This window comes from Telmatherina bonti (genome assembly GCF_933228915.1).
Source record: "Telmatherina bonti genome assembly, chromosome: 18".
Classification (NCBI taxonomy): domain Eukaryota; kingdom Metazoa; phylum Chordata; class Actinopteri; order Atheriniformes; family Telmatherinidae; genus Telmatherina; species Telmatherina bonti.
The window spans coordinates 25296454-25313089 of record NC_136616.1 but is presented as its reverse complement, the minus strand read 5'-3'; the positions used below and the strand labels follow the sequence as shown (position 1 = coordinate 25313089).

The 16636-nt window shown below is 37.9% G+C and overlaps 1 protein-coding gene across 2 annotated transcripts in view; it reads right to left on the bottom strand.

Moving 5' to 3' along the window:
* LOC306769148 (protein phosphatase 3 catalytic subunit alpha) overlaps window positions 1–16636 on the bottom strand; it is a 70524-nt gene that overhangs the window by 33988 nt on the left and 19900 nt on the right. For both annotated transcript variants that reach the window (XM_079257705.1, XM_079257706.1), the window contains exon 2: window positions 5484–5684. In XM_079257705.1, the coding sequence (XP_079113831.1) occupies window positions 5484–5684 (201 nt within the window). The remainder of the gene's footprint in view (window positions 1–5483; window positions 5685–16636) is intronic.

The window sequence follows — 16636 nt, the reverse complement described above, 5'->3', positions numbered from 1 at the left end:
CTTTGCCTCCCTCCCTCTTGTCACACTAAACACAAAATAAAAAACCGAGGTGAGAACCAAAGCCCACATAAGAAGAGCAGGTGGGAGTACATTATCTGGAGTGAGAAACAATTCGTTCTTGCCATCTCCTGCTTGTGTGCTAAAGTGATCCCCCTGAGTAGCAGCATATCAGCGGGCAGCAGCTACTGAGTGGGTGGTGGGCATTACACAACCTGGCTACAGAACCTACACAGGCCACTCCAAAGGCCAGGCTCATTGAGTGAGTGAAATCTACGGTGATGCAGACTGTACCAGATTGTGTTTTGATTGAGACTGGGTGATAATGGTTGCCCCCCCCCCACTTAGTTTCTTTTTTTTTTTTATGAGCGTATATCTTTCAGAGCAGGCATTCATGCAAAAGCAGAGATATGATCTGGAAGAAATATCAGTCTTTTTGTCTAAAAAGCTGGTGTTAAAGTACAAAAGCAACAATAAATCTGAAAAAAAAAGTGCTTGCTTTATGGTTTGGTTTTGAAGAGATGAACTACCTTCACATGACTAGGTTGGTGCAGATGTAGTCTGGTCTCCAAAAATAAACTGCACACCAAGCCGTCACAATATTAGGAAAACTTTCGAGATGCAAAAGAATTCTTTCATATTGCACTGCGACCTGTGGCATACCAAGCACACTGCAAAAACTGCAAATCTAAGTAAGATTAAAAATCTTAAATTGAGTAAACATATGCTTTTTTTTTTTTTTTTTTTTTTTTTAATAAAGGTAAGATAATTCTTAGTTTTTATGCCAGAGAATTCCTCCTGTTTTAAGAGTATTTTTTACTTGTTTTGGGAAGTCTTAACAATCCAAATTTTCTTGTTCTGTTGGCAGATAATTTTTTATTTTTAGCAACATTTACCTTATTTTTGTATATTTTTTTGTATATTTTTTTCTTGTTTTTTAAGGCTGAGTTTTTGCAGTGCAATACTGAGAAATATGCTGCAAATTTAAGATGCATCAGCAAGGGCTGCATTCCACTTTCACAAACCATAATTTCTCTAGAACATGAACAAAAACAAAGTCTTCCTCCGAGTACAGTGCAGCTCTACTTAATACACTCGTGCTTATCCGATTTCATGCCAAAATGTAAAAGTTTTTGATTTTATGACTGTATTATGTGGGGTGCAACAATACACCCATACATCGATACAATGATCCAATAAGTGCAATCACAACTGAAAATATTGATCAAATCACATGACATACATGCAAAACAAGATACCAAGCATATATGGCTTTATTTATGCTCAATTCCAATTTTTTTTTTTATTTTTTTATTTTTTGCTGAGATCCAACATTTTTCCCATTGCTTGTTCACATTATAAATGATTAAATGCTATCAGACTCTAGCAAGAACAACTTGTGTCTTTACAGGACCTGTATGTGCAAAAGAAGACGTGGCATCACATGCAGCTCATGTTTATGCATAGCTGCTACATAAATCAGCATGTCTTCAACATTTTTGCTGTTGTTGTGCGATTGGAGCGGACCATAGTATACTTTGTTTCTATGTTGCAAACCGTCTACTCTGTCGCATAAATCTGTCTCACTTCAGATGAAACGAGACTTCACCATTTAGACTTGGGTTGTTTTAAAAACTTAGATTTATCTGATTTAGTAACAAAAAAAAAAGTGGCTTTGGTCAGATTAGAAAAGAAAAATCTAACTGTGTTTTTCAGACAGAGATAAAAATTATTTATATTGTGGCGAGTTTTTGCCTTCAGTGTGAACACAGCCTGAGGGTAATTATTTGTTAGACATTTGTGAGTGAGGACAGAATCAATTGTGTCCTTGCTCTCCTTTAATCTTATTTGTTTTAACAATTAAAATGTCTCATTTCAATTTGATAAGGACAATGCTGATAGCTGTGGTTATCAACTTTGATTGTCAGATTTTGATTTAACATGTCGGTAAATTAACTTTATGATTTGTGAATTGCAAAATTCTGGCTTTATCAAAATTATTCCTATTTTGTGTGTGGACAGAATAAGTCAGAAAACAATACATTGATGCAAGTGTTGGTTTTTTCTTTTTTAGGCTATTATGAATTGGCTTTCATTATGCTTTTTTTCCCTGTCTATAAAGCGTCTTGAGATAGCATTGCTGTGATTTGAGGATATAAATAAAGTTGAGTTGAATTGAATTGAACTGAATTGAATTAAACACATGTTGTGCTAACCAGTGGCACCAAAATAAATGGGGCCACAGATGAAGAGCATTGGCGTCTTCCCATAAGCCAAATTTGGACATGCCAATTTCTCTGTGGAACTCAAATGTCCATACAAGTGTATTTCTCATTATAAGTCTGTTGCATAAGAAGCTACTGGAGAGATTTAACAGCCCTGAAATGCTGCAGAGTGCAAACACTCTTCAAATTACGCTCATGAAACTGCCATCCTCATCAAGCTCGGTTAAGACCTTTTTAAGGTGTATACAGGAAATTCCACAACCAAGGTTTTCATGTTTTCTTCCCAAGAATGCATCACACAGAGGGGGAAAAAAAAAGTCTAATGTTACAAAATATGAACTGCTAAAGACACAAAGCAGCTTAGAGCATTTTTTAGGTTGTGCCATCTAGTGTTAGCATGAAATCTACCACAAAGATTATTTAAGGGAAACAGAGACCACGCTCATATTGGAGCTCACGCAAACGTGACTGAACGGTGTAAAAACTCGCCGTTGCCTGGTGATATGGTTATAGGAGCTTATTTGATTGGTGAGTTGAGCAAAGGCCATGGGAGCAGCTTGCATTCAGCAGCAATAGCCAGCTCCTTTTGTCACACCCCTCCCTTCACAAAAGCCCCACCTGCCATCTGGCCCAACAAGGAAGTGACTGTGCGAGTGCAGGAGGCAGAAAGAGAGATAGCTGACATGTTATGGTGCTTTGCATCCACGATAAATATTTACATACTAATTTGCTGACCATGTGACATGTTGAGAATGGGGGGGAGGGGGTTAAAACATGACAGATGAAGGGAAGAGGAAAACGTGTAAGCTTGGAAGCGTGCAAGAGAGGGAAACGCAGCAGGAGACGAACACACGCAACAGAGAAATCCTTGTTGAAAAACACTGGTGAGTGGGAGAGGGGTTGAGACAGGGGCGTTGAGTGGGAGGGAAAGAAGTGCTTCACTGCCGTACTCGTATACACAAGTGGATGAACACAAACACACACCCTGCTCCTCAGGATCGGCACTGCGCACACAGAACAGTTGCTGTCCGCTGTTTCTATGGAACACAATAAAAGGAGGAGGGTTTTAGTGGCAGATCCACCACTTGAACTCCAATAAAATCTAAAAAAAAAAAAAAAAAAAGAAAAAATCAAGGCGCGTCGGCTCTGAACGGAGCTAAGAATTCTGAAAGACACACTGACCACAAAGGGTCAGCATTACAGCAAGTTTACTCACACAAACCCGGGTTTTGATCAAGTTAAACCAGAAAATCAAATAACGTTTCAGGCGATCAGTCAGTAATCTAATCTCTCCCACACCCGACATCTCATTTTTAGCCACTGCCGTATTTCAAGTATTGAAGTTAATATCTCATGAAACAAAGTCTGTCTTAGTCTTTTTTTTTTTTTTTTTTTTTTAACTGAGCGCTGGCAGAGTGAGAGGAGAAAGTCTGGGAAAGAGTACAACTTTTCCATCTTGTGCATATGTGTTTAATTTTTACAAATAGTTCACTGCCTTACTATGTAGTGGGGGCTTCAACAGGAAGATCAATACACGTTTTAGTCTTAGTTTTACTTTTAGTCTGAATAAGACTATAAATTATACTGATTATGTTGTGAATTTTAATTTTAACTTTTATATTTATGTTGGAGAGGAGCAGCAGTCTTACTTCCTACCATTTCCTTTCCTTTAGCAACATATTTTCTTATCATAATGGTCTGAATGAATACAGGAGACCCACAGGGGTCTGAAGCAAATACAATGGCTGCCGAATGTGAACATGGGGCTCGCTGGATGATATTGTGGGAATGAGATTGTTTAAGGTATATGATGGGTTGCCATAGATCCCTTGAGTAGGTCTCTGCCTCTGATTACATCAACATCAAAGAAGCCTCATCAGAAAGTCTAATGGAGCGACAGCACACTTGACCAGTGAGAAAGACAACAATAGATGCATTGGATATGTGCATATGCATCAGCAGCCCTCCTCCAACATGTTCGCTTAAAGGCAGGCTCAACTTCAGCCAGTGAGTGCTTAACATTAGAGCTCCACCGTGAACTACATTAACAGATTTTTTTATTGTTTTATTCTTTCTGCTCCAAGGTTAGCCGACGCATTCAAAAGTGTCGTTTGGTCCAAAAAAATTTAAGTTTTCCTCGACTGATGCCTGAAGCTTACTTTTATTTGAATATAAATGTACCTGAAGCTGGGGCAGATTTTATTCTTCACAGTTCTGCTGGTTTGATCCCAAAATAACCACGGCGAGACAGAAAAAAAAAAAAAAGTTAAAAAAAAAAAAAAAAAAAAAGGAAAGCCTTTAAGGTGCAAACTTGTACAGTCTAGTCGAGCTAGATGAGTCAGAGTTCAGTTATGATGCTTATGGCTGCATGTGACATTCTGCTGCCTCTAATTTTCTCTCATTGTACATGTTGGCACAGATAAACCCACTGTATTGAACAGACTTAAGTTGCACAATGACACTTTTAAGATGAGCATTTTATAAGATTAAAGCAACAGTCTGGACATGCAACTTCTTTAAGCAACTGCAAGCTAGCATGGCGCCTGAATGGGCTGCTTTTCAGTCATTTAGCAGTCTGACAAAGGAAACAAAAATATCTGAAAGAGAGCAGCTTATAGGGAATCTGACGGTGTAGGAAATAGAGTGTCTGACAGTGGATCAAAGTCGTGACTCGATGCAATCAGTTGGTTTCTATTATAGGCAATGTATGAATTGGCTTGAATGATGTGTATGTTGATTCGTGTATGTAAAGTGCCCAGTGACAACATTGTTGTGAAGTGGCGCTATACAAATAAAGTTGAATTCAACTGAATTGAATTGTTTATCCACATTTAAGCTTTACTATCTAAATCTTACGCACATTTGAGTCTAGTTGAGCACATACACGCAGGAGTCTTTTGACTTCCCACCACATCATCTGGATGCATTCATCAATTTTGTACAATTTTATACTGAGCTTTTTGTTTTCATTTGGAAAAACGAGCTCCTCTGTGGCTGTGCTACGAATAGCTTTTGGTTCGCTTCTGCATCAGAAATCCTACTTGATGCTTTAAACTAAAAGTACTGTGAAGATTATCTACTGCAGTACTTCTTATAAGCACCTCAAATACCTCCTACTTAACACATAAAAAACACCTTAATAACATCCTGATGATGTTTTGAAATGTTTCATTTCAAAGCTAAAACCCATTAAAAGACATTTCAGCAGACGACAAAGAAAGTATCCAACTGAAATCATATGCTGTATTCAGTTTAGTTGACCTGTCACCGGGGCCTCGATGTCCAGCAGATTCTTCTCTGAACGCAGTATGGCGGCTCCCTCTCCGATAAGCCTAAGGGCCACTGACTCCTCCACACGGCCCTCCTTGGTTAGGTGAGCTTTCAGTACATCCACTTTGGGCTTCCCATCGCTGTCAAACACCTCTTTAGCTGTCAGCCGATGACTGGGAGGGAAGGGGACAGCTGCAAGGATTAAAAAACAAAACAAAAACAAATAAATAAATGATTGAGGCTGAGTTCCTTCCATGATATATTTACAGTGCTATATTTGTTATTGATAAAAGACTTATGAGGATACACAGTTAATTCCACATCATTGCGGTGAGGTTATTTCAGCTGTCTGATTAGCAGGTACTTTGTACTTTTCAGGGAATCGACTCTCTGCAGGAGACGGACTCTGTTCAGTCCCATGCTTTCAGCCCACCCTCTGAGACAATTTACCAGATCGCCGCTATGATCCACACATTTTTCAGTTTGCTTGGCAATATTCATGGCAAACGGTATGACAGTTTGATAATGAGTCAGAGAGCTGACACGTCTGTTATTTTATTATAATAAGCAGCCTTTCGTAGACTAAATAACATGTATCTGCAGGGCTTAATGTCTAACCGTCTCTGCATTTCAATGTGCCTTGTTTATGTGTGATTCTGACACGCATCTACTTAGTCACAGTCATTAAAAAAGGCTAAATTACATTTATTCCTCAAAGCTTCGGAGGAATTGAGCAAATTTAATTAACCAAACCCAAAGCAACTTGGGACATTTTTTCACAGAACATTTTGGGATCATGCATTCTGAGGTATATTGTTTGCATGAACCTTAATTTAAAATGGAATATTTTTTTTCAGACCAATGACTCTATGAGAAATACAAATACATTACTCTGCTTTGTTTTCGGTGCAAAAAGAAGAATGAACCTCAAGGCAGACTTTCAGTGAAAAAGTGCTGTAACAGAATAGCAAAACTGATGTAACCCCTCGAGCATGAGCTCTTTAAATCAAAGAGCTGTAAAGGAAATATGGACAATAAAAAGATAAGACTTAAACCCTAGCCTGGAGCCCTAAACCGCCCCCACGCACCCTTCCTCTCTCTCTCTCTCTCTCTCTCTCTCTCTCTCTCTGACCCCTTTCCTGCCATACTGTCAAATAAAAGCTACCAGAAGCTAAGAACCCTGAACAGAAATAAATCTAAATAAAATGATAGTGTGATAATAAATCTCCACTCCATAAGTCGATAACTAATACTGTGTGCTCGTGGATGTGTTAACATGGATCCCTCCTAAAGGTAACATCAGTCGTAATCAGACCAGCTCTTTCACGTGTCTGGCAGTGACAGACGATATTTGGAATCTCAGCTCACAAACAGGTGTTCATTGAAATTGCACATTTAGAGGACTTGCACAGTTGCACCCTGGATATTTTCAGCATTACTGTCTGCAACAATTTGAATCGCTTGTTCAGACTCATAATTCATTGCTGAGTCATGCATACTTTCGGCCGACAGGTTCAAAGTGGACTATGAACTTCTACTGTTTTCAAGCCGCATCAAAAACACATCATGCTTAATTAAGTCTTGCAACAATATAAGATTAATGACCTACTAAGTTATCTGGAGCATCCAGAGATCCCCATCTAACATAAAATTACCCCAGGTCGATCTTCCTTGAGCACCTGCTGCGCAACTCTAGCCCAGGACCGAGGCCTAAGGAGCTCTGGATGTTTGATACTTGAGTTGGCACATAAAACTTTAAAAAGACAGGCGCGACCAAGTTGCATTATACCGGAACCATCTTTATTCCTCATCCTGAGTAACTCCCCCTTCCCCCAGAACAAACAGGGACCAAGGTTCCCAAGAAGCACATTATTACATTGGACTCCACGGTGACGAACAACCACACAACACTGGCTCCCTGAGATACTAATCATGCAGTGTGAACACTCATGTGAACTGTTATGAACCTGTAGGGACTTTTTCCACCTGAGTAGAAAGTTGGGGGCTGTGCTGTAAATACGACAGCTGGGTCAAGAATCTGCTGCATGATTATGTAACAGATACACCACAGATGGTGATTAAAAAGTAGCCCCAGGCTTGTTCTGAGATAAAGAAAAATACTTTTTTTTAATCACAATTTCACTCTAATTTCCCTTAAAAAATAGAGCACAAAATAGAGCTGAAAAAATATTGTTTTCAGAACATATAAGTAACATCCAAACTGCGATGAATTGACTTGAAACAGGACAAGAAAATGTGTACATTTCAGGCAGACGTTCTGCTTTTGTGCATGTTTGGCAACTACCTGCCTACTAATGTTTCTACAGGTGGAGAAGTACACCTAAGAGCAAATATTGCCATATATCAAAATAGTTGTTTACATATTACAAGTCAAACAGTCAGTAGGGGTGGGAAAATTGAATCGAAAAATCGAAAATCTGGATTTTTTTGATTCACAATCTTAAAATCGATTTTTTCACAATTTTTTTTTTTTTCCAAATAAATAAATATCATCCATCACAAAATTTTGGTCATTTTTATTGATCTTTTTACTTGTTATCTTGGGCATCATAGCAGCAGAATGATGATATGGCTACTGTGTTGTTTTTCCCAATTGAAATCAAGAAAAATGACGAGCAAAAAAAAAAAGTTTTATACATTTTTTGCTTTTAATCTATAAAAATTAGCAATCTTCTTTTAACTGTTATAGGGCAAATAGGTGGTTGTGGGTGGGTGAAAGGGGATGTGTATGTGTGTTAGTGTTTTATCTACTTTGATGTAAATTTTTTTATAATGTAAAGCACTTTGTATTGTTTTTAAGCACGAAAAGTGCTATACAAATAAAGTTTGATTTGATCTGATTTGAAAAATTAGCAATATCGAAGAATTTTGAGAATCGCAATTTAAATCGAATCGGCACCCAAAAAATTGGAATCGAATCGGGACAAAAGCATATCGTCACAGCCCTAATAGTCAGTATAATATCAAAAATGTTTTCCTAATGACTTGCAACCCTTATACAAATGTTTTTGTTGCTGGTAACTGAAGCAAATGCCGAGTCGGAAGTAAAGAGGAGAAAGGAGGTGCACATCAAAGGAAATGTGGGCGATCTAAACTCAAGGACTCTGTGTTAGGCAAGTAAATTGTATTTATATACACTCTTCAAGTGGTTCAGACAGACAAATGTACAAAAGCCATTTTGAATACATGGGTCTAAAGCTGCTTTTTTAAGGATCCTACAGTGTCCCTATTATTACAATTTAATGATGATTTCTTTCAGTCCTTTCATTGCTTTTTATTCATTCATTCATTTTCTATGCTTTTTATTCCAAAAGCCAGAGCACCTTGAGAAAACTGTTCAGACAGACCACTGTAAGTGTCAGTGAGGGTCAGTCGGTAAGAGGCTGAAAGTGTTAGCTTTAGACCACATTGTTAGCCAATTAACTATTACTGTAATGACTTGCAAACTTTCTAATCTGTTTACATCTTCACTGGTCTTCAAACGAACCAAGCAAAGTTATTGTGCAGAATAACAACAAGTCCTTTCCAAACAATTTGTGAACATATATTATAATATTTCATGTACATTTTTAGCAGATTGGTTGACATAATCAGCATCTAAAAGCACTTCTTAATACACAAACCCTACCCACACTCACTCACGGACACCATCAGTGTGGTAGGTCGCTGGCTTGATTACAATACCCGTTGTCACATGCTTCAGTGCATTAAATGATCTGTTTTCTTTTCCCATTAATAATGCTTTGAAATGCAGAGATAAACCTCTCAGGCTAACTCATTTAATCCAAGACTTTATTAACCACAAGTCTTGTTCTGAGAAAAAAAACTAATAAAAAGTATGCAGACTCTTTTTCCAAAAACAGTTATATTCATGATATTGTTGGGTTATTACCATGTTAACATTTGGATAAATTACCTAAAAAAAATGGTCTTAAAGTTCTAAATTTACAAAGATTTGTAAAAAATTATACATAAATTTACCTTTTATGAATAAATAGTAAAGTGGTAATAGATACTGTAAAGAGAGGACAGGCTTGTTTTATTTAAAGTTCAGCTCTTCATATAATGGTTATTTGGTTTCCATCCACAATAATTACAGTCAGTTAATAAATTACGGCAACAACCGTTTTAAACATAAATTATCACAGGTGAGAAAATACAATTGAACCTAGCGAGTTGATTGGATAATATTTCTTTTCCCCTCAAACTGTTTGTTCCATTTTAGCCATGATGGATGTTGTGAATGAGACACATCTGCATGAGTAAAGCGACACTTCTTACATTTAAATAAAAAGTAAAGAACACTATTCCACAATAGCAATAAGCTACATGAACACTGTGGATGTTGGCACGCTGGCAACCTCTCAACACATCACTCTGTTTCCTACCGTCGTGACAATGGAAGCACTGTGAACTTTCCTCTGGTGGAATTTATAACAGCCCTCTTATTAACAAGAGTAACACCCACCCCTGCCAAAACATTACATGGCACATTGTAATGGTAGGTTGTGCACTGAAGCAAAAGGTGCTACTTCCATGACAAAAATGAAAAGCTCAGTGCTTAAGACAAAAAAAGAAATCTGAATGCATTTACATCTTCATCAAGGATAAAAAAAAAAAAAAAAAATCCTCAAGTATTTGTGGTTTTTACTGATTTGAACAAAGTGCATGTTGGTGTCTAATTCAACTAGTGAGCTACTAAAAACCAGTCAGACAGAATAAAACAGCTAAATGTCATCCCCAACCCTTCATTATCAGCAGTATCAGGACTTTCCCAGACACCGGTTTTCCACATAACCCTGTGCATCAATCCAGCCTTTAACGCAGAGCTTTATAGTCATGAGAACATAAACTGACCCGCGGCGGTGTGCCTGAAACTCCAGCGCTAGTCAGAAATGGTCTCCATTAGCTGGTGGCTCTTGCCTTCATTAATTTGATCATTTCTCTGTTCCTTTCTGTTATGTAACTGGGAAATTGCTCTGCAGCCTCAAATATAGCATGAGAGAAATGATAGGAGTGAGAGCAGATCAGCAAAGACAAAAAAAAAATAAAAATTTCAGAGTGTGATTAAACTTTCCATGGCGATTTGTCACAGATTAATACTGTAATTTACTCACTACAAATTAAAGCCATCCATTAGCCATTAGGTTTTAAGACCTAACAGAGCAGTAAAGCACTGAATGTCTGGAGGGCGTGTTAAACAAGCTTTAAGGTTTATTTAATAAAAGAATACCATCTTGCACTGGCCAGGTTAACAGCAGCATTTAATGATTCAAGATTCACGTTTCATATGATCACTCCAGCGTCCTCCTTTGTTCATGGGTCAAACATGCAGGACAAAGTCACAAAGCAGATCGAGTGTGAATTCTTTTAACCAAACTACACAAAGTGCAGTGCATCTGGATCTGTCGAGAGACCATGTGGAAAACGGACAGCTTAAAATGTTGAAATTGGCGTATTTCTGAGTTGATACTACCTCTCGGAGTGAGAGGAGGTGTGCAGTGACAGGCTACCAGACAGATCAGTTTAATTGGAGAACGTGACATGGAGTATGGCAGGGCTCGGCGACCCTTGGCTCCATTTAGTGAGGAACATGAAGTGCAAGGAGAAGTTTAGCCTGATCTGACAGCTCAGGTGTCTGCACATAATCCCTCATCCTGGCTTTGCCAGCTTTCTCAAAGCTGTGTGCACTGAATGTAACACTAACAAAAAGCACCACTGCACAATCACATCTGCTGATGTTAAGGAGAAACTTTTTAGGTATTGTAAGTGCATGAAAAATGCTCTTTTCACACAATATATAGTCAGGCAATCATTATTTAACAAGCAGCACAAGTGACATGACCAGACAGACAAACATGTAGCAAACACTGCCAGTGTTCGGATGGGATATTTTCTGTTTTCTGACCTTAGACTAACCTAAAGTTTTCTTTGGGGACATACATGCATTGGTACATATATTTGCTTGCAAAGAGGAGTTTATGAAAGCCTTATACACATAAATAATAATAGTAATAATAATGCAAATAGTACTCTGGTATCAGATTAGTATCAGCATAGACAGATATCCTAAGTATTGATATCTAAGTATTAGATTTGGATCGCAAGTCAAAAAATGTGGATTGGTATATCCGTAAACACTGGTAGCATATACATGTAGAGTTAAAGTGAAGGTCAGCAAACTGTGGAGATTTTCCTTGATGGAAATCTTTATTAGCTGGCTTTGGATGAATGAATAGACTAGGATGTATTTTTATAAAAAGGGAAAATTGTGTATTAGTGTTATAAACACAGAGTATATCTATAACCAGAAGCAATCAAACAAACAAATAAACGAAAAAAAAAACCAAAAAATGGAGATGGTGCAACTTTATTTTCAAAATGACTAAATTTAGCATTAAATTGAGCATTTTTTTCTGTTTTACAAATACAAAATACCGATAAGAATTTAGATAGAAATGTCGCTGACTGTGGCTCCAGACCATACAAAAAAACGTGCTGTCAACAAATATTTATTTCTAGTTGGAAAAATATATTAAACTTCTTCTGAGTCAAGCTGAAATGGAAGCTAAGTGGGAATAAAAGGTTCGGGGAAGATTATTGTTAGGGGGTTTATCAAAGGATAAACTTGCATTGGTTTGCTTTGGTTGCATTTGCACCCCAGATGAGAACAACAATGTAAATCCCAGTTGTAGAGACATCAAAATTGCATCCTAATTAATCTCTTGATTATGAGATTACGGCTCTGGATTTTCTGTTGATCCATTTTTGTAGTTTGTAGAAACTAACTTAAGATATTATTTTTAGGGCTGGGCGATATGACCAAAATCTCAGATCCCGATAGAGCTCATTTTATATCACCATAACGATATACATAACAATATAAAATTGTATGTGTAATTTTGTGTCAGTCATCAGTTATGTGTCAGATGTGCATGGCAACGGCAGCAGTGATCTCCTTCTATCTGCAGGAACTATGACCGCTTGGCGTTTCACGGGTAAATGCCTGTCGCAGCCCTTGGGTCTGGAGTTTTTTACTATGAGCGCTTTCATCACCACTTGACGCCGCTTTTGCTCGTTGACTTTATTCTTTGTTCTATTTTTTTTTTTATCATGATTCTCATGCAGGCGACAAAATTAGTTAATTCTGTCTGTTGTCAGGACTGTGAGCCAGTCTGTTGTCGGTTCCATGTCGGTCTTTAAATTGCCAAACCGAATCCATGCGACAGAAATTTCCCCCCTTTTAGGCTTAAGCTCATCAGTTTTGGTTAGCTGGTCATCTTTTATTGAATTACCCTTCTCTGAAACACGTCTGCAGTCATCTTCCTCCATGTTTGTTTATATATATTGCAGTGTGCATGCCGTAAAGCGCATCTTGACGTAAAATACTGCAATGAAGCACCTTATAGTGGCGTAAACAATAGAGCCTCATATGAAACAATAGACATTTTCTATTGTCCAAACTATGTAAATCATCATATCGCCCAGCCCTACTTGTTTTCATGTGAACATTTCACTGTTTTCAGATTTTTTCCTGTCATTGCAGATTCCAGTGTTTCATTGTGAGATGATCTAATTATAATTTCAGTACACTGTTACATTATACATAGTTCCCATCAATTTAAGAAAGCCCTTACTCTTGTATAAGAACTAGAAAAGAGCCTATTAATGGTGTTCAATTAACCAAAATATTAGGGACAAAAAAAAAAAAAAACAATGTGGGAACTTAAACTGTTACAAGAACTACTGTCTGAAAATTGATGTTTATTTCTTTGAAAAAGATCTTTGAAATTTTTTCAAAGAAAAACAACCTTGGAAAACCTCGAACAGATTTAATACAAAATTTTAGCCAAACTTTGTCTGACTGACTTGCATTGCTGATCATGCAAGTGCACCCATTCTGGCTTTTGAAAGAGAGTTCACAAAGAAACAGCTGGCGACCGGCTGAAAATACTGGTGCAAGGATCAAACGCAGTAAATTCACATAGTCATATTTAACGTTTGAAACGCTGCTTTGGATCCTTTAAAACCATCACACATCAAGTCGATGATAAGAAAAGTAACATCCGATGAAAAACTCTTCCAAATCCAGTTCCACAAACCTCCACAGTGCAATGAACAAAGTCTCTCCATTAGATGTAAATCTGATCCCAAAGAAAAGGCTGACTGTGCATGATGTAGCAGGGGCCCTCCCCAAGCACCAGCAAGACTCTGGTTGTCACTGCCCACATCAAACGCTCTGCTCCCTTCAACCAGACAGCAATTTTCCTCCCCCTCAGACACAGCATGACCAGTAGAAATCCCAGCAAGACCAACAGGCAGCTGAGGCTGAAAAAAGACTCAGAAGCCAAGTATGAGAGCAACAAAGGTCACTTTACACAAAGTATAGAATACCAGAAGTAATTTGACTGCATGGACAGATGTTATTATGCAAAGGCAGTGTGGTGTCTGATCTTAAGTGTGATACTGATCTATTACTCCGTTTCCTTAGCTATACAAAGCAGCACTCACCAACATTCGCAGTTCTGAATGAGGGTGCTGTGCTCTTTATCCTGAGGTGAGGTAAGTGGCAGCACCAGCAAGACCTCTGAGTAATGAATCAAGTGGAAACTCACTATCTGATCAAATGGTACATAAATACCAGTTGCTAGGTAAGACGCTGCAGCCTAAATTGGAAGGCATGCAGCAGCATTTGTCCGAAACAGTCAACGCACAAAGAAACATGCAAATAAGATTGTGCTTTGAAATCTGAATATCAGATTTGTCTGCAATTTACAATACACAAATAATTTCAAAATTAGCATGCGTTTTCCCTTTGTAGAAGTGTGAGCCACCTTCTGTCTCTCTCTCTGTGTGTTGCATGCACAAAGGACGGTCACCAAAAGTTGAATAGGGCACTGGGAGAGTGGAGCTCTCTCCACTGATAGCCAGAGTTTGTTAATTAAATTACATAACAGCATTGAATCAGAGTGGGATTCGAGAACTGGATTAACAGAATGCATGACCTTCTGTGGGCGGCAGGAAAGAAAAGACATACTGAACACCAGAAAGCATCCTTAGCTTCAAATGTCATGTAGCAATAGTGTAATTGCTTCATTATTGGAGCATGTGGTCCATTGGGAAGCTGATTACCTGTCGCACATTATGCAAAACACAGATTATACGGTTATTTCCTGACAACAAAGAGATGTAGCACCTGAGCCACCTCACACTTTATATTTACATGGTGCCAAGTTGTGTGTCTAAGGCTGCTTCACATATAGTACATTTCTGATCTTAAGCTGCTTACATATGTAGCCAATGTTTTTACAACTCCGTCTCCCTCCCAGACTCACCTAAAACAACCTATAACATCCAGTCACTAATTCATAACCCACTTATCCTTCAGACATGGTGCATTTCAGCACTGATTTCAACTGCAAAATAATACATGGGGCGCAGAAAAAATGGAGTATTATTAAGAGTAAAAATGCATTCAATAGCTTCTCCTCACATTCCATCTAAAAGTACTTAATGACAATCTTGCATGTTTTTTTGTAAACTTGCAGCGTGTTACTGACACTTTAAGTAAGTAAAGTGAAAATTTTAAAATGCTCCTGCATGAGAAACAGCCCACAACTTAAATGTCGTTTGGAATTTGACTCCACAATTATTGCATATCTCTAGAAAATCAATCTATACAAAACTATGCTGGATGTCTGCGCTGATTAGGTGAACCAAGCGGGGAAATAAAACATTATGTTATATAAGGTTGTATTAAGATGGGAATAAACCTATAGAATGTACAGCACACACTGTGCAATAAGGGCAAACCAGATATCCACTAAGCTTACAGGCTTTTGGACTAATGCTGGTGGGGTCAGGTAAAAGCTGGCATGAACCTCTTTACCATGTATTAGTAAGGATAGAAGTCAGCATCAAATGAAGCTCTTAGTCTGCTGATTATATCTTGGGGGTATGATGGGAATGGTAACAAAGGTGGAACGTAGAGAGCGAACAACATACACCTAGATAGAGAGAAAAGAAGCCCCTGAGTAGTGGTCTGAGTAGACTTGTCAACAGAAACCCACGAGGCTGGTCCTAAATAAACACATACATACAAAACTAATAATGTGTGCACATCCATGATCTATTACTACCTTGAATTAATCATTGGTTTCCACAACTTAATTTGCTATTTGCAATGAATAATTTAGGTTCTCAAATGACTCCTTTAAATGAATAACAAACCAGTTCAATCTCTTACTCTGCTAGCAGAAAGTGAGTCATTATGAAAAGAAAAGAAAACATTACTGTTTCATTTTACCTTTGATGTTGATTCACATTTGTTATATTTACTGAAGCTGCAATGAGGCGCTACAATGCAATTAACCAATATATTTAAAAAGTGAAGTTTAAGGTGCCTGATGAGTCACAATTTAAGACATCACTGGTGTTTATTAGTTTAATCCAAATTTTGCTAAAACAAATGTGAAAACATTGCAAGTTTCAGTCACGGCTTGCTCATGTTGACAAATTATGATGTTGTTTAAACATTTTTCAGCTTTGTGATCATACCATATAAATTTTCTCTCTATTCTTGCTCAGTTGTTGCTACAATAACTGTAACTTTTTTATGGTTACTTGGATGCCATCAGTTGACTATTTCTATATTTTAACGCGGTGTTGACCATCTCTATCAACCGCTGCAGAGACATAAACTTTGACATTGCATCAACAAACAGGAGAGATATTAGATAAAAGTGAGTAAAGGCGTTGCCAGGGAAACAGTGCTGTAGAGTCTCAGTCTTAATCTTCCATCCATCAAAATACTGGCTTAAAAATGAGTTTCCAGGAGCATGTTAAATTCTGCATGGACTAAATCAAGCGCTCATACAAATTCTTCTCTTACATGTCTAAAATTCATTCATTCATACCACCACAATGTGGCCAACATGAACAGTATGAGTGTGACGGTGCATCTGGAAGCTGTTCAATGCAAAGAAAAGATGATGTGGCTGTCTCCACAGAGGCGCTTGTCAACAACAGCAGTTCATGTACTATATAAGCTAACAATATACCTAAGACCAGCGTCCATCCTGTCATAGCTGTCAAGATTATCAAAAACCATTGAGTTCAGACAG